At 46.6% G+C, this 16,338-nt stretch overlaps 1 protein-coding gene across 1 annotated transcript in view; it reads right to left on the bottom strand.

Moving 5' to 3' along the window:
* Nucleotides 1-16,338, bottom strand: part of PDIA6 (protein disulfide isomerase family A member 6) — a 131,285-nt gene that overhangs the window by 103,188 nt on the left and 11,759 nt on the right. The window contains exons 2-3 of the mRNA XM_085610699.1: nt 5,463-5,604; nt 4,983-5,040 (exon numbers count right to left, since the gene is read on the bottom strand). Of these exons, the coding sequence (XP_085466825.1) occupies nt 4,983-5,040; nt 5,463-5,604 (200 nt within the window). The remainder of the gene's footprint in view (nt 1-4,982; nt 5,041-5,462; nt 5,605-16,338) is intronic.

Here is a 16,338-nt window from a genome sequence, read left to right as displayed (position 1 = left end):
GTGGGCTGGCTGGCGTTGCCGGTGGCAGTTGTAGTGTCAGTGTGTTGGTTATGTTCGTCAAAGTTGTCGCAGAGAGTCTTGTGATGGAAGTAGGAGCAGAGTTTGGCTCTCCCACTGGACCACCAGGGATGAGGTGCAGGCAGGAGCCTGCGGGTGGAGGAGGGCCTCGAACACCTACCTGCAAACAGAGGTGCCGGGGACAGAGGCGCAACAACGGAGCTGCATGAGGGGAGAGCAATTTCCCTGACTAGGAGGTCAGAGGTCTTGCTCCGAAAGGCGTGGCTTGGAAAGTCCTGAAAAGTTCAGACGTCGGCCCGCTGGAGTGGCAGTTATATTGACGACGAACATAACGCCCTCACACGGAGTCAACCGACGCCATCTACTGGCGCTCAGGGGAGCTGGTATCAAAAATCGTCCTGATCCAGCCTAACGCCTGGAAGTTCAAAGGTAAGGAATCTGCAGCTAGACTATGTCTCTACCAGATGAGACATTACCGAAGGTAGGTAACTTGTCCGATAATTACAATCATAATTCTATGCTGTGAGGGACCACTGTTCCTTTGTAAATATTCGCACACAAGGTCCTGTCCACATTGCTTCCGTTTCCTGGTCTTTGTAAAATAGGTCTTCATTTCAAACACATTGGTATGTTGGGCTGAATCCTCCTGCGTTCAAAGTCCTCTGATTTTTTTTAGATTGGTTAGGTGTGCATCACACCCAGTGTGAGATGTGTCTGTTGCTATGGTAAGAGGGGTTCGGTATTTGATGTCCCAGCAAATTGTCAATTACCTCACTGATAATTTCAATTTAGCCCTCAATTTACTTGTGACTTACACTAGATTGTTCCAATCCCCCGAGACTTGTGACCATTAATTGCAAGCCAATCCTGCATTGGTCTCATATGTAACCCGTCCAAGGGAGCAAGTGGAATGCAAAACATAATTTCCCCCAAAAATGTCATCACTAATCTCAGTGTCCGTAATTTTAACATGTGGCAAAGGCAAACTTGCTCCTTGAGTGCCCTTACCCTCCTACGTTATAGGGAAGGCCTTGGACCTTACCAAATTCAATTCCACTCCCAATGTTTTTTTTATTGGGCAGGACTGGCTGGACATTTCTCCCAGTTGATGGAGAATCGAAAAGCTAAACAGTGATTTACAACCTGGCTTGTGCTTTTCTGGGATGGATAAAGGAAATAGACTTCCAAAGCCAGTTGTCTAGGTAGGAATACACATGTAATCCATGGCAGCTTAAGTGAGCTATAACTTCTGCTAGGCATTCTGTAAACACTGTTGGCACTAACTTTTCTCCAAAGGTTGACAATCTGAACTGATAAAAACAACTTCCCAATCACACACCTGCGGTATTTTCAGTAGGTTTTTTTTTGTTTTTTTTTTTTAGACATGAAGATGAAAGTAGGCATCCTTTAGATCAACGATTGCCATGTAATATCCTTCTAGCACTGGACTCAGATCTTAAATTATTGCCATTTTGCACTTTTGAGTTTCTATGAACCTATTTAGAAATCTTAGATCCATGATGGGTCTTAAACTCACGTATTTGGTATTAGGAAGCAAACATAATAAATCCCTTGGTATGTTTTCTATTGCTTCCTTTTCAACAGACCCTCAATTTAATTTTGGCGAGACTTGGCGTGTTAGACGTTGCGCCTTTAGTAATACTTTGGAAGGTATATTTCTAATTCTATGTAATCCCCCGTTTGAAGAGTTTAGTACCCATTTGTCAAGTAGTCATTTCCCAGTTCCCTTAGGAACCTCTCCAGGTCTTTCCTTACCGGTGTTAAATGTTGGGAGTGGTCTACACAGGAGTCATTATGTTGTTTAGTTCACGCCTCTGGAGCTCAGGAGTCTTCTAGTTACATGGCTGAAAAGTAAAGTCTTGACGGTTCAGTTGGCTGGCACTGAGCGGATGTAGACTTGTGAGCATAATGGTGGACCACTCTGGAAATGCTGCTGGTGCGGAAAGGGAGGACGTCTTGTACCTAGTGTCATTTGAAGTTGGTCTTCTAAATGACCCTCTGGCTGGAAGGGCACACATAGCTTTTGCTAGCTCATTTATCTTTTTTGTTTGTTGTAGTGACTAGTCCATAGCAGTTTTCAGTATGAGGTCTCCTCCAAATAGGGCGTTTATAATAATAACCTCTAATTTGGATTTGAAACCAAAGATACAAAACCAAGTGTACCGTCTCAAGAATGTGCCTATGCACAATAGTTTGCTTGCCGTGTCTGCAGCATCTCGGGACGTCTTTAGGCATGTGTTACTGAAAGGTATCCTAAAGGGAAAGACTACTGGTCTCTATTCTCAAGGCAGTCAGGCAGATGATGCATAAGTACTATTACAGGCCACAGTTGATGGTCATAGCTGCCGAGCAGAAGGTTAAAAAGTTTAATATTCTCCACTATTGCTACTGCTCTTCCATCCTTCAATCACATTGCCTCCAAACTCTTGCTGTCCTTGTCTAAAGTAGTGCTGCGAGAGAAGGAGCATTAGCTATTTTTTCAAAAGGCAGGGACTAATAAGTACGCTGGCACATCAGTTCTTATGAATAGTGCACCCTGCGAGAAAGCTTTGCATGTTTTCCACATCCTAGGAGTGACTGCTTTGGAGGATACTGGATCTCTGAATGCCTCCTTACCTTGTATAATACTTGGCAGCAATGGATGTTTTTGCTAGTGTTGGAAAATTGTTTTTTAATGGGCACACAATACTGACTCCTCTTCATCCAGGGGCATGATGTAGGTGTCTGTTGACCGTTTAACCAATGTATGATATACACAGATGTGATCTGGCGGGAATAGCCAAGATGGATAACAGCCAACCTCCTCAAGGTAAATGCCTCCCTACTCTGCCAAATATAGTCATTCAAACTCTCCTCCTCCAGGGGAACCTCTACTCAAACATATCATCCAGACATTCTAGCCTTTGTTCAGGGGGTTAAGTGGGGGTGATTCTTGTTCATACTTTTTCTCCATATCTTCCCCGAGTATTTTCCGGCCGAGTAGTGGGATTTTTTAATGCACTGAGGTTTTCCTCATTCTTTTATCGTTCAAAGCAGTGTCATCTCTGCCCTGGGACAGTGTTTTTTATTTCAATATCAACAGTTTGAAGATCAAAAGTTTTTCCCGCGTGCTCTACATTGCGCCGGTGTGTGGCTTTGCCTCGTGAGTAGAGACATTATGCGCTCCTCCTATTGAGGTGATCCTTATCCATCCTCTAATCTTGATCAAGCTTTCAGAGTGCGAATCCAAGTGCAAAAGTTATTCTTCTGCTCTATTGTCTATTTTGATCCAGAGGGCTCTTTTGCTTCGATGCCAAATCAATTGTCGAGAGTTTTGACATAGACACTGTGAACATGTATCTGGTAAATGGCTTGGACATAAGCTTCTTTGCGGTCGCAAATATCTTTTCTGGAACTGCGTCCCCAATATCCTCAATGCCTTGATCAAATGATGCTGAATGTTTGACACTGGAGCATGTCTGTTACACTTATCTTCAGTTTCCTCCTCTTCACCTGGAAGTCTTTGAATGAGAGCAGTTTAGTACAAGCCATGGCGTAATGTGCCTCGTGTTGTGTTCCTGTGCTTTCAGAGTTTTAGGCAAGAAAGCTTTGCAACCTTCAGACTTAAGGTCCTCTGGCAGGCAAAGACTACCGACTTTGTATGTGTGCTTTTCTGCTAGTTTGTTAAGACATTTCAGACCAAATCTAAATTGTGTTTTCCAACCCTCCTAGCAATGAAAAACTGAACTGGTCCTCAAAATAGATGGCAGAAAAAAGAACCTGAAATTGGGGACCATGTAACGGGCCATTGTGGGCTTAAACTAAATCACTGAGGTGCTGATGGGGAGGAAGAGACGAGACTCGTCTGGTCAACGCTTCAAAACAAAAAAAACAAAAAAGAACTTTCCAGACCCACACACTAGATGGCAGAATTTTACATAGCATGGAATATAGAAGAGCTCAACACAACAAAAAGGATAACCTGTGTAATAAGAAAATATTTTGCAACCAAATCCTTCAAGCTTGAAATCTCAGCTTTTAAGAAAATTGGTTCTGTTAAGGAGCTTTACCTTTTCACTCTATTTTAGAGAATAAGACCTGGTAAAGAGTAATTGTATGTTCATTTTCAGAAGAAAAAAAAGTTATTCAAGGAAACTTTTTGGTATGCAAACTACTATCAAATCTTTACCAAGACAAAAAGTAAAAACAAACCAGAGAACCACCAAACAGGTAAGAAACAGACAGGAATTGTTCTAACAAAAAAAAACAAAAAACCTTCAGCTGTCCATTTAGTGATCTCTTTAAAAAAAAAAACAAGCATCAGGTGAAGAGATATTATGCCTTCATCTAAAGCGGGTATTGGCTCGAGATCTTCCCATTCAAACTTCGGAGAGTTAAGGCCCTCCACTCCTGTCATGGTATGGCAACAAACGTCCCATCCTTGCTTTCTAGGTTCAATAGCTAGGGTCTCAAGGGTGCTTATATTGCTCATTTGAAGGCTTAGGTCTGCACCTTGAAGAGCCCTTCTCTGGTCGTAAAACCAAAGACTTGTGTCTCAGTCTCACAAGCTCAGATGTAGCAGAAATATTCACCAGTGGCAGACGGGATGAGAACAGTTAAAGGATTTCAACATGGAGTGTAATCTCAATGTCAAATGACTCCAAGGCAACAAGTGAAACTCAGCACCTTATTGAGGACACCTCTTGCAACGATCAACTCATGACAAACGGCTCACTAACACTGAAAGTCAGAACAACTTCGGAAACAAATTTGAAAAGTTAGAAAAAATAATGTCGCAACACAATTGTATTTCTTTCTACTACTGGTTACAGTCCAGGTGCTCAATATGGTCAATTTGATTAAGCGATACCCATATAAAATGAAAGGGCGCTGGGTTGGCTCAAAGTCCTGTGACATCACATACAACTCATGGCTCTGTAGCATCAAAAAAAATTGGAACTTACTTTTAATGCTGAAGCAGCTTTCTTCCAGTCTGGTGTTAATCGCTGACAATGTCCACACCTAGTTAAAAGAAAAAATAATACCAATTTATCGCATTGAGCAGTATCCGATCAACAGACAAATACACAGAGCCCACTTCTTTCTGTAACAGTTTTTACCTGCTCGTTCATTTAAATGTTTCACAAGCGATACCCACTTACTGAGGTCACCCAAATACCCTTTCTCCCATTGGTCAGATAAATCCCGTAGTCTGACTATATTAAATGGAGAGGAAGGATGAAAAAAGGTAAGTGAAATTAGAAGACTCCTCAGTGTCGTCCTTAAAATACAAGGCATACCCTTTTAAGCATACAAACTAAGTCAGATTACTCAAAATGATACTCCCGAGACAAAGGAAAATTAAGTGGAAATTAACTCTTAAAATAAAATAGTAAAGAATGTCTTAGCTACCTATTAGCAGATAGCCCAGGGCTAATACTTACCATGGGGCATAAAATTCGACAAACCATAAACTGTCGCTTTGAATTACTTCTTTATTAAAATTTGTTGGCGTCAGCTCTACAACATCGTCACTAGCAGTATAGAAAGCACCGACAGCTAAAACCAGAGCGCAGCCCACAGTACCTAGGAAAGAAAATTAGAGTTCACAGAAGAGAATCGACAATCATGTTACATTACAGCTACCCTTATACTGAAATGTAAACACGTTTACAGACTTATGAAATGTGGTTTGGTACGTTGTCACTTCCTAGCATGTTCATTCATGAATTCTCAGGCCATTACATTCCGACAAAAGGAAAGGGAGAAAAAAAAAAAAAAAAAAGGGGAGGAGGGTAAAGATCAGTAGCTAACCTAAATAGGGTGTTTATATGTAGGCCCTGCTAAGCTTTCGATCGCATGTTTTATTCACGAAGTATACACTAAAAATATATACTAAACTGATTACATCGTTTTTATCATTCCTGCTGACAACAAAATCTCACTAACACGCCTCTCACAGGGACTGGGTGGCTCTACAGGAGTCAATTTTTTAAATTAAAGTCAACAAGTACCATTTAGTTACACAATCCTGCACAATATGCTTTAACAGAGACCAGAAGAAAGGGTAGCAAACAGGCAAAATGAATACTCGCAATGCAGTTAAATACAAAGGAATTTCAACAAGCAGTGCGGACACTGATGAGACCACCTTTTCACACATAAATGTGTCAAAACTGCACTATCTTTTAAAAAGAAATCGAAATATAGGGAAGGGTGACCTCTAAGCCTCTTCTACCCCCAAATTAGGCTCCATCGTGCAACCAGCTTAATTTGATACTCCTGAATCTTCTCATGCTCCTTGAGAGTTTTAAGCTCTAGCACTATTTTGGTTCCAACGAGTTACCCTGAAGGAGATGAAGTAATTGCTTTGAAAACCTAAAGAAAGTGAGCTAGGGCTTCACATCACACTAGCACTGGTGCTGCACTGGTTCTCAGATATCTTTGTCCCATTCGTTAACCTTCTAGTTAACTCATCATTTATTGCAGAGGTTCAGCCGCAATTATTTAAGCACCAAGTGATCACTCCGCTCAAATATAAATGAATAACTATGTGCCTGTTAGAACTGGGGGTCTCCATTTGGCAATGGTATACACATTTGTCCAAATTGGGACCCCTTGCTTCTAAGTCAGGATAAGGGGATTACACTCCTAGATAACCCCTGCTCACCCCCTTGGTAGCTTGGCACGAGCAGACAGGCTTATCTCAGAGGCAGTGTGTTAAGCATTTGTGAACACATACAGTAATACAGTGAAAACACTACAGATGGACACCACACAGGTTTTATAAAATAAAGTATTCTTTATATAGACTTAACACAAGACCACAAACGAGAAAAATCCACAATGCTGTACTTTAAATTGGTTTCAAGATGGTAGAATTAGCTTAGTTCAAGTTGTTGGTAAATGCGACACAGTTCTCACAAAAGTACCTGGATGCGTAACGCAAAATAAACAAAAGGCTCGCAGCGTTGGAGATGCGTCGGTTCCTTGCTTCATGGGAGACGATGCGTCACGCCTCAATGCTGGCGCAGAGTAGGGGATGTGTCTTGATCCTTACCGGAGAGGAGGTGGTGATGTGTAGATTCTCGTGCTGCAGCCCGGTTGCGATGCAGCAAGATGGTGCCTCGATGCGACAATCTGGTGCGATGCGATAAGATGGCGCCCTTGATGCGACAACGTTGAGACGATGCGACACGCCCTGGCAGCCTTGCGACGACTCTCGTACTCTGGAGCCGCAACAGGCCCTGCGACACGCTTCTCCGATGATGCGACGGCAACCGCTCACGGTTGCAACGCGCTTCTCCGGTGATGCGACAGCAGACAGCTGCGACAAAGGCGCGCTTATGGGAGTTGCGGCGGCGGCACGCTTCTCCGGCGATGCGATGACTACAGCTGTGGCAGCGACACGCTTCTTCTCGTTGCGTCGCGCTTCCAGCTCCCAGCAACACGCAGGCTTCTGCAGATAGAATTCCCAGCAAGGAAATTCAGAGGGAAGCTGGTGGTGAAGTCTGTTGTCCCTGAGACTTCAGCAGGAGGCAAGCGCAATTTCAAGCCCTTGGAGAAATATTCTGTAAGATGATGAAGTACACACAAAGTTCCTTCTCCTCTCCTTGGCACCGAAGACACCACTGTAGGCCAACCCAGCAACACAGTACACTGGCAAGGGGGCAGTCCACTCCTACAGCTTCCTTTGGTTCTTCTCTTTGGCAGAGGTTTCTGCTTGTTGTTCCAGAAGTGATCTAATTTCTTGGGATCAGGGTCCCACTACTTATACCCCCAAATCCTTTGTCCTCTGGAGGCAGAGGGGCCTTTGCCTTGTCCAAACTGGTTCTGGTCAGTCCTGGAGCGCTTTGTTTACCTGACTCCTTCTTTCCTTTCAGAATGCAGGGCAGAGACATCAAACACACCACAGGCGGTGGAGCCAGCATTGTGGAGGGAAGGCACAGCCCTATTCAGGTCCCAGGTGCAACTCCTCCCACCTCTCTAGATGCAGATCTCTCTATTCACCACTGGGACACCTCACCCTGTCTCCTGGAATGTCCCAGACCTGTCACTCAAACTCCAGACACACAATACACAACCTAGCAGAGGCAGGCTTAGACAGTTAAGCAAGAAAATAACTACTTTCTAAAAGTGGTATTTTCAAACACAGAATGTTAAAACCAACTTCACTAAAAGATGTATTTTATCATTCTGAGTTCAGCCATACTAAACTCGCATTTCTACCATGTACCCTGAGTCAGTTAGAGATTATAAGCTGTAATAATCAAACTGCCCATTCTGGCCTATAGAGAACAGGTAGCCTTGCAATAGTGAAAAACGAAAATGGCTGTAAATCACTATTAGAACATGCCACACACATCAGGGCATGTTCTACCTTATACTTACAATGCACCCTGCCCTTGGGCCTACCATAGGGGTGTCTGATATGAAGATAAGGGAAGGTTTAGGGACTGGCAAGTGGTTGCACTTGCCCATTCAGCATGGCAGTACAAAACTGCACACAGGCTCTGCAATGGCAGACCTGAGACACACTTTATAAGCTGCTTCTGTGGGTGGCACAACCAGTGCTGCAAGTCCACCAGCAGTATTTGATTTACAAGCCCTGGGCACACATGGTGCACTGTACTAGGGTCTGACAAGTAAATCAAATAACCCAATCATGGAGTCACTAATCATTAGATCAATTTAACATAGGGAGCACTTGCACTGTGGCACTGAATGGCAGTGGCACAGGGCCCAAAGCATCTAAGCCAGCAAAACATATAAAAAACAGAGGAGGCAATCAGTAAAAATGGAAGGGAGACTCACGCCAATGGTACCAGGTCTAACAGTGCCTAAGACCCTAATCACTGTTGTCCACGCTCCTGATTATTAGCAAGATTACGGAGAGACTGACAGCACCACAGCGGCACAACACCTGAACAAATGTTGCAGTTTAGCTACTGAACAGTTGGGTTTTAGAGATAGTTACTGTAGGAAAGTGGATTATGTGATGTGTTGATGAGACCTCACCATGTAATAATGTCACTCTATCAGGTCGAGATACGTTTCTTTAATAAAACCCTAAGCTCAGTCTTGGGTAGCTGTAGCACAGAGCAGTCATGCTTAATCAAAGGAACAAGTGTAAAGCAGTGGTTCTTAACCTTTTGACTTCTGAGGATACAAACTTAAACATTATTGGAACCCAGGGACCCCCTCTGAATCATTATTGGAATCCAGGTACCCCCAATGAATCATTACTAGAAGCCAGGGAACCTGGCCTAAGCTTTTTCGGTGATTTAAATTGCTAAACACACGCAAAATACTGAAACCAGCATTCATGAAACAAATACACAAAAGGTGAAATATTGAATTTCATTCACAAACAAATATTTAAAAAATTGAGCGGACGGTTGGTGCGTTTCTAAATTAAATCGTGGCCACTCTTTATCCATACTATATTCTGTTTGATGCACTTGCACTGCTCCCACAAATCAATCTGAATATACTAGCTTATTTTTTAGCCTCCAATTTCATTTTATTATTCGGTTGATATTATTTAGTTTTCTAACCAGTTGCTGACCCCCTGAGTACGCTTCACGAACTCACAGGAATTCCCAGACAACAACTTAAGAACAACTGGTGTAAAGCATTTTGAAGTACCAAAACAAATAATTAGTAAAGAGACATGACATTATAAAAATCCAACAAAAAAAATATATAAATATATACATTAACCCTTTCGCTGCTAGGCCTTTTCCACCTAGAATGCTAAACCCTTTAAATTGGGGTAGTTCTTACTTTAGGCCTCCATATGACCAAATTTGCATCCTTTTTTCCAACATCCTAGGGATTCTAACAGTACCAAGGGATTGAATGGGACCGTGAAAATGGCCAAAATAGAGCTAAATTATGGTTTTTTGGGGAAAAATAGGAAGAGTATTCCACAAGAAAAATATCTAACCCCCCCCCCCCCCCTCCCCTCCCAAACCCACTAACAATGGAATCAACCAAAGGTTTGCTGTGCTAAAGGCACCATCTTCCCAGCTTTCAGGAACATGCGGAGCTGAATAAAAAAAACTATTTTTTTTTTAACCACAGTTTTGGCATGTTTTAAAGAGGTAGCCCATGTTTCTTAATGGTGTGCTTTTAACCTACTTCCAGTTTGTGGTATAAACTGATATGAAACCCATAGATGATCCCGGAAAGGTATAGCTTTCTAAAAAGTAGGCCAAATACTGAATTCAGCAAGGGGTCATTTGTGTAGATTCCTCAAGGTTTTTCCAAAGAAACTAAGTGTTAAAAATCTATAAATATTCACTGAAAAAGCCAAAGCTTATGAATGGGTTTGGACTAAGCATTTAGATGGCTTTGTATTGAAGAGTACTTGTGTGTAGGTGACAGTTGACAATTTGTGTTCATCATGTTCCATACAAGTTTTTTGGGTGCTGCAGAATAAGTTTCCAGCAGGGCAAAGATTCTACATAATCCATATGAAGCATTGCAAGCAACCTTGAGCTATTAGACAAAATCTTCTCAGCATGACAATTTCTACTTAACAGAGAAAACTGTGTGTGCCACGTATTAACAGGGGTATGGAATTCCTGTAGCCAGACTACCAGGATATATTGTTTGAGGTCATTGACAACAAGTTTTCAAGTTTAGTTTGTCCTTTGCACAAGCAGGCCCTACCCCTTGCAGCCCAAACCCTTTGTCTTCCAGTTTACAATAACACATTATGGATCAGGGAAGGGCATTGTCTGAAGTTAGGGTTATTTGAGGCCATATGTTAATACTGCTTGAACTTATATTTAGGGTTCATTAATGCAAAGCCTCTATTATCAGGGTGAGAGCTCTAAGTAAATGTTGTAAGCTCGGACTGCAATGCGGACAACTGTCCCAGGATAGAAATGTGTATGCACGTTTGCAAAATTTAACACTATGAGGCCATGCATAATGCTCCCAGGATGCTCTCGGATTTTTAATTAAAGGGGAGGAGCCGAGCAGCCATCCTCCCCATCCCTGGGGCCCTGAACACTTAAAAGTGGGTGCCCTGGTGCCCACCCAGGGCATCGACCATATAGTCACTGGAGTCTGCGGGGGAGGGGTCAAGGACCCCGCCGTCCCAGTCAGCTCCCTGCATTCAGCAGAAGCGAGAATTGATCCCGCCCGGAGGAAGCCGCTCTTAATGCTGGTTCCTCTGGGTGAGGGGGAGCAATATTTTGATCCGTGTCCCCTTCCGACTCCCTGCATCCGGTCCAAGGATGATTAATTCCAGTCCAGGGAGGACCCGGCTTGGCAGTTCGGGCTGGACTGCTCCCATGAGGAGCAGGGTCAAGACTAATTTGCATATGGCTGGGTCCAAACTGGGATGACGTAGTGAGCAAAAGAACAATGGATTCAACCCAGATCTCTTGACTGGGAATGAATGTTTGATTAAGTCAACATTTCGTCCATCATTTGTTGCCGCACTGTGACACACAGTGAAGCCAGCCTATAGATAAAGGGAGAGAGAGAGACAGAATTTTAATAAAAACAGAAAGACTTGATTAACTCAAGACCTAATTAGGGGCCCAATTCTTCAATAAAGTGACAAAAGTGCACCCATTGTGTATGCCCTTGCATTAGTGCAGATTTACAGCTTTCATGAATGCACAATAATGATTAGAAGTAGGACAGGAAATCGTACTCCTAAAAAATATTTGCAAACTGCATTTTAGCACAAGCAAATATGCCTTTGTAGTTTTGCTCATGCTAAAATCTGTTGGGTGTTTACATGTTCACTTTTCCTCCAATCACTTTTTTTCCCCCAACTTTGAAAGAAGTTTTACTTTTGCCCTTATCTGTAGGAAATGTCCAGACACTCAGTGTCGGAAAAGATTAGAGAAGAGCTGGTGAAAACCCCTAAAACATGCACATTAGTAGGTGTGCACAGACACCAAAGCGCAGTCCAGCCCTGGAACTATAACTTATCGCTACCTCCAGAGTCAGTATTGACGACCCTTGACCCCTTCAGGTAGGTCGCTACCCCTCCGCACAGCACCGCTTGTGTGTTCCTGCCCCAGCTGCCGCTGCTGCTGAGCAAGTTCGAGGCCCTCAACCACCCGCAGGCTACCACCTGCGCCTCATCCCTGGTGGCCAGTGGTAAGCCGTAGGTTTGTTCATCTTCTGCTCTATTGTTTTATTGTATTGCCTGTATTTCATTGTTGTGTCTGTGACTGCTGTTGGTCTGTCTTCCCCCGCTGCCCGTTTGTGGTCCGTGCCCGTTTTCTTCCCTCTGTTCCAGTGTCTCTCAGCCTGGTTTTTCCTTCTGTACCCCTCGCTGCCCCATGCCTCTCCGCCCGCTTTTGCCTTCTGTTTCTCAGCTGCCCGTATATTTCTTTGCCCTTTTTGCCTTCTGTGCCACTCGTTTTTCCTGTATTTCTCTGCCCTTTTTGCCTTCTGTGCCACTCGTTTTTCCTGTATTTCTCTGCCCTTTTGGCCTTCTGTGCCACTCGTTTTTCCTGTATTTCTCTGCCCTTTTGGCCTTCTGTGCCACTCGTTATTCCTGTATTTCTCTGCCCTTTTTGCCTTCTGTGCCACTCGTTTTTCCTGCGTTTCTCTGCCCTTTTTGCCTTCTGTGACACTCATTATTCCTGTATTTCTCTGGCACAGAAGGCAAAAAGGGCACTCTTTTCTGTATTTCTCTGCCCTCTTGCCTTCTGTGACTCGTTTTTCCTGTATTTCTCTGCCCTTTTTGCCTTCTGTGCCACTCGTTTTTTCCCTGTATTTTTGTGCCCTCTTGCCCTCTGACACTCGTTTTCCCTTGTTTTTTCTACCCTTTTGCCTTCTGTTCCCTTGATCGTCCCTCACCCCCCCGCCGCTGCATCCCCGCCCCCCTGACTGCCCACTCGCTGCCGCCGCCTCCCAGCTGCTCCTCCCTCCCACCTCCCCATATATGCCGGATGCTGTGCGGTGAGGAGAGCGACCCTTGACCCCTCCAGGTAGGTCGCTCCCCCTATGCACAGCACCACCTGTGTGTCCCTGTCCCAGCTGCTGAGGAAGTCCGAGGCCCTCCACCACCCGCAGGCTACTACCTGCGCCTCAACCCTGGTGGCCAGTGGTAGGCCGTAGGTTTGTTCATCTTACGCCCTATTGTTTTATTGTATTGCCTGTATTTCATTGTTGTGTCTGTGACTGCTGTTGTTCTGTCTTCCCCCGCTGCCTGTTCGTGGTCCATGCCAGTTTTCTTCCCTCTCTTCCCCTCGCTGTCCTCGTGTCTCTCAGCCTGGTTTTTCCTTCTTTACCCCTCGCTGCCCCCGTGTCTCTGCCCGGTTTTTCCTTCTGTACCCCTCGCTGCCCCTGTGCCTCTCCGCCCGTTTTTGCCTTCTGTTTCTCAGCTGCCCCTGTATTTCTGTGCCCTCTTGCCTTCTGTGCCACTCGTTTTCCCTCTTTTTTTGTGCCCTTTTGCCTTCTGTTCCCTTAATCGTCCCTCACCGGTGCCCCCCTGACTGCCCACTGCCCATTCGCTGCCCCCGCCTCCCAGCTGCTCCTCCCTTATACCTCCCCATATATGCCGGCCGCTGTGCGGCCCCGCCGCTGGCACGCCCGTATGCGCCCGTCCGCGCCTGGACCGCGCCCAGCGCCAGAACCCCTGGCCCCCGCCACTATGACGCCAGCACTCTGCACGCTCTCAACTCCGGACGGACCCACACCTGTTTCAAGGCCGCCCCGAAACGCAAACACGGTCCCTTCACCTGCCGGAACTGTGGCTACACCAGCCTCAAAACCAACGAACCACCCACCAAGAAAGACCCCACCCACCAAGAAAGACCCCAACCACCTCCGATGCATACTACTGAACACCCGCTCCGCACGCAAACACGCCGTCAAGCTCCGGGATCTGCTCAACACAACATCCCTGGATGTCGCCTTCCTGACAGAGACCTGGCTGAACGACTCCTCCGCACCCAACATCGCTATATCATCCCAGACAGCTACAAGATCACCCGCAGATACCGCACCAACTGAGTCAGAGGAGGAATCGCCATCGTCCACAAGAACAGCATGAAGGTCTCGACTAGCACCGACGACGCGCTCAACACCGCCGAACAAATGCACTTCCAGATCCACACAGACCCTAACTCCACCCTCGTCTACCTACCACCCGGACCCCGTCCCCAGTTCAGCGACTCCATCGCCGACTTCATCAGCACGCGCGCCCTTACCTCCACCGACTACATCCTCCTCGGAGACCTGAACTTTCACCTCGAGAACAACAACAACTCCACAACCCTGATCGATAACCTCGCCAACCTCGGACTGAAACAACTCATCACAACGCCCACCCACTACACCGGCCACACGCTCGACCCCGTCTTCTCCTCAAGCCCACACATCTCCATCAGCCACACCACCGAACTCCTCTGGACCGACCACCGCTGCATCCACTTCGCCTTCCAAAATCCCACCACACCCAACAGATTCCCCGCCGCTGCTGGAGCAAAATCATCGAAGACCAACTACATGCAAACCTCGCTCAGCCCACCCACCGAACCCTCCAACGCCGACGACGCTGCCCACAGCCTCCGACGCTGGATCGAGGACTGCGCCAACACCCTTGCCCCGCTGAAGAGACCCCCCCCCCCCCACAGAGACACCAGCAAGAGGGCCAGCTGGTTCACCCCAGAACTCCTTGCCGCCAAGCAAGCCTGCCGGAAACTAGAGAAGGAATGGCACAGTGACCAAACTCCGGACAGCCACGCAGCACACAAGGATGCCATCCGCAACCACCATCACCTCTTCAGGACTGCCAAGAGGATCTCCTTCAAAGACCGCCTCGACAACAACACACACAATAGCAAGGAGCTCATCAACATCGTGAAGGAACTCTCCAACCCCAATGACATCCCACCGTCGCAAGCCCTGTGCGACTCCCTCGCCACCTTCTTCCACTGCAAGATAGCAGACATCCACGACAGCTTCAACACCCAGACAGCAACACGACAGACCCTCCGCAGACCATTGACCACGACCCCCTGCTAGCCTGGGCCAGCGTGAGCGTCGATGACACCATCAAGACCATGAGCACAATCCACTCCGGCTCTCCGTCAGACCCATTCCCGCACCACGTCTTCAACAAAGCAAGCAGCTCCATTGCACACCACCTGCGCAACGTCATCAACCTCTCCCTCGAGACCGCGACCTTCCCAGAGAGCTGGAAACACACCGAGATACACACCCTATTAAAAAAACTAAGGCAGGGGGAGAATTGCTAGCGCTTGACCAAGATGGCCGCGTGAGCCTTGAGCTCCCGCTACCCTCGCGCCCTCCGGCAATCATCCTGTCCTAAATCCTGATTTTCATGCACGGAATCCTGCAGATGAGTCACAGCTGGGGCGATTGACGTTGTCCGGGCTAAGATCGCCCACCGGGGGACCGAAGTTGTGCATGGCGGAAGATTGCGGCCTACCTCCGAAGGATGCCAGGGGCTTGCGTTGGCAGGATGCCCGGCCACTAAATGAACAACAGCGGCCTAGGGAGGTGTGAACTGACGGACGGATGCCGCTGCACTTTCACTTTCGCTTTCTCGCCCTTTGTTTGCTCTGGGTTGGGAGTGCTTCATGCAGATCCTCTGTTGTCTGGAAGACCTCCACTCGGTCCTGACTGGCTGCTGAAGTCCGAGTTGACCCTGTTTCCTCTAGCTGAGTGAGAGACGTCCTTTTGCGACTGACCGTCCTGCAGTTCGAGATGTCGACCAAATCGGAGGCAGACAGGTCGAAGTCTAAGACTACCAGGCGGGCAGGCTATACCCAATCCAACAATATGGATCGTTATGCCCAGCAGAAAGGGTCGCCTGGTGGATCGGGACAGTCGCTGGAAGCACAGAAGGCCGATTCACCCCCAGCCTCGGAGTTATCATTGCAGGATATCAAGGGGGCGATAGATGGGATGCAATCTTCGATTGGGCGACAGTTCGAGACCCTGGCGCACAAGGTGGACATGATTTTGGTTGATGTCAACTTGATTCGCGCGGACCTGGGCAAAACCAATGAGCGGGTCAAGTCCCTGGACCTCAAGACTACTGGCCTCGCGGACGATGTCTCGGAACTCCAGGCTGAGGTTCGTAAGTTACGAACCGCGAATGACCTCTCCGCCCGCCGGCTCGAAGACTTTGAAGGTCGGGCCCGGCGCAACAATGTGCGCCTTATTGGGGTCCCGGAAACTTCAGAGGAGCTCTCCGTGGATTTACTCGTCGAGGATTTGGTGGTGAATCATCTTGCGCCTAAGGGCCTCTGCAAGTTTTTTGCGGTGGAGCGGGCTCACCGAGTGCCTGGCGGACGGCCTAAGGTGGGA

Source organism: Triturus cristatus, chromosome 6 (assembly GCF_964204655.1).
Source record: "Triturus cristatus chromosome 6, aTriCri1.1, whole genome shotgun sequence".
NCBI lineage: Eukaryota > Metazoa > Chordata > Amphibia > Caudata > Salamandridae > Triturus > Triturus cristatus.
The sequence above is the reverse complement of the archived record's forward strand: the minus strand, read 5'-3'. Positions and strand labels throughout refer to the sequence as shown.